This window comes from Diachasma alloeum, unplaced genomic scaffold, assembly GCF_001412515.2.
Source record: "Diachasma alloeum isolate Michigan unplaced genomic scaffold, Dall2.0 Dall_scaffold_03259, whole genome shotgun sequence".
Classification (NCBI taxonomy): domain Eukaryota; kingdom Metazoa; phylum Arthropoda; class Insecta; order Hymenoptera; family Braconidae; genus Diachasma; species Diachasma alloeum.
In genome coordinates, this window is record NW_021682536.1 from 6,278 (window position 1) to 11,814 (window position 5,537).

General features: G+C 35.6%; 1 protein-coding gene across 1 annotated transcript; it reads left to right on the forward strand.

Moving 5' to 3' along the window:
* Nucleotides 1-290: 290 nt before the first annotated feature.
* LOC107046904 (ornithine decarboxylase antizyme 1) lies at nt 291-5,537 on the forward strand (the record flags this gene model as incomplete). Its single annotated transcript, XM_015269627.2, is given in 5 exon segments — nt 291-778; nt 3,881-3,974; nt 3,976-4,083; nt 4,695-4,944; nt 5,172-5,537. Coding segments are annotated over 5 exon segments (654 nt in total). The 3' UTR covers nt 5,288-5,537.

Below are 5,537 nucleotides of genomic sequence, written 5' to 3' on the forward strand. Positions count from 1 at the left end.
TAATCGGCCATAGCAGTCCGCGAGATTCAAATTATTGTTGGAAAATAATTTAAATAGTTCAGAAAATTAAAAATATACCAGAAATAGAAGAATGAAGAAAGTCTGGAATACAATGGACAAAGAGAACGAAAAACAGCATCGCAAGCGTGAGAAAAACCGTTACGGAAGTAGTAAATGTCAAATACTTGAGTTTTGTTCTTATAATTTACAACCCTCCAAAATTCTCGTTGAGTAAACACTTTCTTCGAAAATCCAAAATTTAGAGAAGGAAATAAATTTAACGGTTACGNTTTTTTGTAGTGCAAAGTTTAAAGTCTGAAGTTGAAGTATTTTGAATAAAAGTGTTTGTGTGCTCTCTTAAGCACTTGTGTTGAATTTATTTCACAATTCAACCCTTCCAACCAAATATTCTGGGATTAAACAATTGGACTTCGATGGAGTGCTCATCAGAGCTTTGGCGGCAAACGAATCTACAGTCAAAAATTGGCGCTCTAAAATTTATTGGCGCTACTGTCCTCCTAGTTACTTCGGTAGGACATAACACACATTCTGGGAACGTAACTTACTGTAACTTACGACGTGACGTGTATCTACACAACCACATTTTTATTATTTCTTTCTCAAAGCAATAACCGAGGAGGTTTTCACACTGAGTTGAATCAAATCCATCAAGATTTTACGAAAAAAGAAGTATGAGTATTAGTTCTGTTCTTACGTTGAGTAATTGGAAAAGTAATAAAAACGATCAAGCCATGCCGAGTTTAATTTCTAGTAATTGGTAAGTTGAGCTATTTTTCTTTATTGTTATCGCAGAGAGTTTTATTAAAGTGTCCGCCATCTTGCAATAATGTTATTGGGACGATATTCAATAAGTTGAAGGGACGTAGCGCATTTCTGAAGATGTTTTATGTTGGTTGAAGATTTGTACAAATAACATGGGTAGTTCACGTTCTTCAGAGACTACACGATAGAAGATTCATCGCAATTTAATTAAAATGGTAGGAGGTGATGAAAATCCATTGTCACATAGACAAAATCACGGAACCGAATTGCTACTCTCGTGTGATGATGGAAAAATGCATAAATAAAATGGGATCGGGTCGGATGAAGAATTTCAATTAGCCCAAATAATCTAAAATCTCTTGACTTATTTTATTCCATACAACTTGCAAATAGCACTACAGAATCGATGTTTTTCTTCAATTCAAGTTGAGTATTTATTACTTGACTGGGATTCATTGTCATTTCATACGTCGTTCACGGCTGAGTAACATCAACAAAATATAAAAATTTATCATCTCAGGTTGCTGTTAACAAGAGATATTCATTTCCGTTGTACGATTTAGCTGTGATACGCACTGTGATAAGAATTTGATCAAACTTATGGAGGTGTAAGTGATATACCTGTGGAAACTATTGAAAATTCATTAGTGGAGTGGTGAAACGAGATAAGATAACTGTTATGATAAAGTGTATGAAGGCAATATCAAATTTTTGTTAGTTCCATGGCATTATTTCAGAAACAAGTGATATTAGGATTATTAAATTTCAAGGGATCTTCCATGTAAAACAAAACAAGTACTACAAGCAAGGGACCCGCGAAAATTTCGTTTCTTCTCGTTAATTGCGAAATACTGCTTCAAACCACATGTCAATGCGAAATCGATTCATCTATTTTCATCGCTCAATTACTTTCTCCCCTTCTCAATTTCATTTGTTATTATTTAAGGTTCAGAAATAGCTAATGTTGCCGTTCCTATTCAGCTGGGTAGTGGTAACTAACAAGACACGAATTGAACGCAGGTTTTCAAATAATTTAGCACGGACAAGAGAAAAGTCTCTCGATATTTATCTCCACAATAGCTACTTCCAAAACGGTCTCCGGGATAATATAATGACGTACATAAATATACAATGTTTGAGTTGCCTCGTCTTATCACTGGGCCACAGAATTGAATTAGTCAATGTGTTTGAAAACTTGGCAGGAAAGATGAGTATAGCAAGTCGGAGTAAATAGGAGTCGACCTTCAATCACTTCAGGATAAATTGGAGTCAACAATGAGGTGCAGTTAAATGGAATGGGGAGACATTGATCGATTGATAGCTGAAAATTTCCGTTGATTATCTGATAGAAAAACAAATCCTGAGAATTTCCTTTCTAATCGTTCTTTGTATGAACAAAGACTCTTTCTATGGTCGTTTGATATTCTTTATTCTCACCACTTTACGACAATGTTTCTTATTATTTCGTTCAATAAATCTTTCTGGTTTTGCCGGAACGTTGGTTTTTTTCTTTTGAGAACTTCGACAGTTCGAAAAACTATGTTGTAATCATAGCAAACAATGTTTAATTTTAGAGAATGACTCTTTTAACGCTATTTATCTATCACCTCTATTACACTCCATGCTAGCTCTCCAATATTGGAATTGTCCATTTAACGTTTTTGGAAAAGTTCGGTCACTACGGAGATCCGACAACATTTAACCTTACTTTTTTCGTGGCATTTTTTTCAAAATAATTCATATAAAAAAATCCAAAACATCTAATGTTCGCTATTTTTTCACCACAAAATTTTATACTCTTTCTCCTTGTGTCAGAATTTTGTCACTTTCCTTTACGTAGCTAGATTTTGTCACGTGTTAATTTGTTCTGCAAATCTCCCCCTAAATCAGGTATCTAAACAATGCACAACTTTTACTCAATTTTTTCTAGCATCAAATCTAAGCGATCCATATTTTTTCAACTTTTCTCAGCGTAATAGATAAACAATTTCAACATCCAATGATTGAATTATTTACAATAGTAGATTTTACACATTTTATCTAATGTGAATTGAACTTCTACACTGTCATTCTAAAACAGGATTTGGAGAGATCTCTTTCCATTCTGAATTTCGTTAATATTATAGAAAATTTTCTTACTCATTGCCATATCATTATAACATTTCGATACTATAGATCTTTCACATCTTCCGCTCAAAGTATGGGCATCTTCTGTTGTCTATTATAAAGAAATTTTCAAGTAATTTTCGAGCTTCTATCAGATTGAAAAGTATAGACCCCTGACTTTGAAAATGTTACAGTATGAACCAACGAAAAATCATAAAAATATATGGAACTAGTTTTATTTTTTTATGTCATTTCTACGTTTCTCTAAAAAAAAAACTATTTTTTATAAACAATTGGTGAAAAGTTTTCCAAAGTTTTGTCATATACCAATGAATGTATGAAGTTTAGTAGAATTTAAATCACGATTGTGCAGCAACACGAGTCTTAAAAGAATTTCATGTAGAAGAACGCCCTCCTGACTTGTTCTCCTGATTAATGATGCCGCGAAACGTGAGAAAAACGAGACGAGACGAGAAAAGTCATTCGAGACAATGACAGAAACGAGACGAGATGAGAAAAGCCGGTCGAGAATGAGAGAAACGAGAGGCGAACAAGAGTCGAGAGAGCCTCCTCCTCTTTGCCCCTGTGTATTTTTTTTTCCGTGCGAAATTGGATTATAGAGACAAGAGAAGAAATTGCTTTCTCGCATTTCGATACGAAACGAGACGAGCCGAGAATAAGCAGTTTCTCGTCTCGTCTCGTCGCTCGGCATCACTGCTTCTGATAGCCTTCAAATAATTCAATGGAGCTATTTACACCGGAACTTTAAGTCTTTCAAAGTTCGGTTAAAATGATGTCTATTCCTGTCCAACTCTCGGTGAAAACACGGCGTTCAATTCAATTGTTCAGTTGAAATTTCCATGTCATGAAATGTCCCCATGTAAATAGCCCTAATAATTAATGGAATCCTACATAATGTAGAGTTCGTTCCTCTAATACTAAAAGTTTTTTAAAGGACATTATTAAATTCATTGTTGATTAATTATTTCAGTGAGTCATCAAGTAAATCCATGGAAGAGACCCTCGAAGAGACCATCGGGGCCCAGCAATACTACTCCATAACGCTGGGTGTGGGGCCTCTGTGGTGGTCCTGATGCGCCCCATGCCGCATTGTCTGTATCTGCAGTCAACACAGAGAGCCGCGGCGTGGGGATTAAACAGAGTCAGCTCTCTGTGAGCTCACACATTGTTTCAGTAAGTTAAGCATTCAAGTTAAGCTTTTCCTTAATTCTTCAATACTAGATAAGTGGTAAACGGTCAAAATGAAATAAGTCCGGAAAATAGATTTTTCGGCTATTTTGCGACTCTTTCCAACTGAAAGAAATTAAGACGAATTTATCAGAGGATCTCTTTCTTTGCGGACAACCGGGAAGATCTAACGTTTTTCTCAAATAACTCATTTAAGAATAGTTACATAAATCAACTAGAAAAATCACATGTCAACGTATGTAATCGAACTCATGAGGATGGCGACATAAGAACCTGAATTCATGAGGTGGCAGCTCAACCAGCTAAGACCGGGATCTTATATTTGCATTCGTTGGATAGTAGAAAAGCAGAAAATTTATTATTTCATTTCTTTAGGCTATTTTTGTTGGATAAAAAGGTTTTTTTTTGTAAAGTATGTGATAGTTTAACACTCGTTTGACTGCAATTAAGACCATCAGTACGAAAGTCTTCTTCCTGCAGAGAATTTTATGAAGCATAGAGAAGATTTCTTGACGTTTTTCATTAAATTTGCTAATTTTTCAAAGATATTCTTAGTATTTTTTACTTTACTTATTTATTTTGTACTTTGGTTGAAGGAGGAGGAATTATTGAAAGCTATTAAGGATAATGAGTCGCTACGTTTGAAGTTCACTCTACATTTAACTGAGACAACTTCAGTCGAATGGGAGACACTGATATGGCGAGGTACACTCTATATCGGGGTGCCAAGCTGTCTTCTTCCCGAGGGCTCCAAGGAGGGCTTCGTGTCGCTCTTGGAGTACGCAGAGGAGGTACTTCGGTGCAACAACATTGTCGTTTGTCTACGCAAAGATCGTTCTGATCGAGGTAATTATTCCTTAATTCTACCGAGAAAAATAGCTTCAACCAAATTCTGCTAAAACAAAGTGATGGAACAGTTTGTCACAAGAGATTACGAAATATTTTTTGTGAAACAATTTAATCCTTTAAAAAATATCTCTCTCGACTTTTTTAGCTGGAACCAATTATTCCTAAATAAAACAGCTCTTATAAGGTCAGAAATATATCGGGAATAATTAATTTTTCAATTTCAGCAATGCTGGTTCGTACCTTCATGTTCCTGGGTTTCAACGTCCTGCCCCCGAATCACGCACTTGTTCCACCCAATTGCGATTCGGGTAATCTCTACATGTTGTACACTGTCGAGTAATTCATCAAACTCCCGAATTTATCCCTTCGAAAATTCATAACCAACTGAAGAAAAAAAAATCCTCTACATCAAAGAAGAATTATTACAATTTTCATTTCTGCTGCGTGCGCATGTGCTGTAGTTCTCGATACAATCAACATTGTCGAAAATTACTGAGCAGCATCGTTATTTTCTCCGTTTGGAAAAAAATTTAATTTTTGTCATTCCGGCCGTAAGGCAGCGTTTCACGGACGCTCTGCTTCGCTCCGCA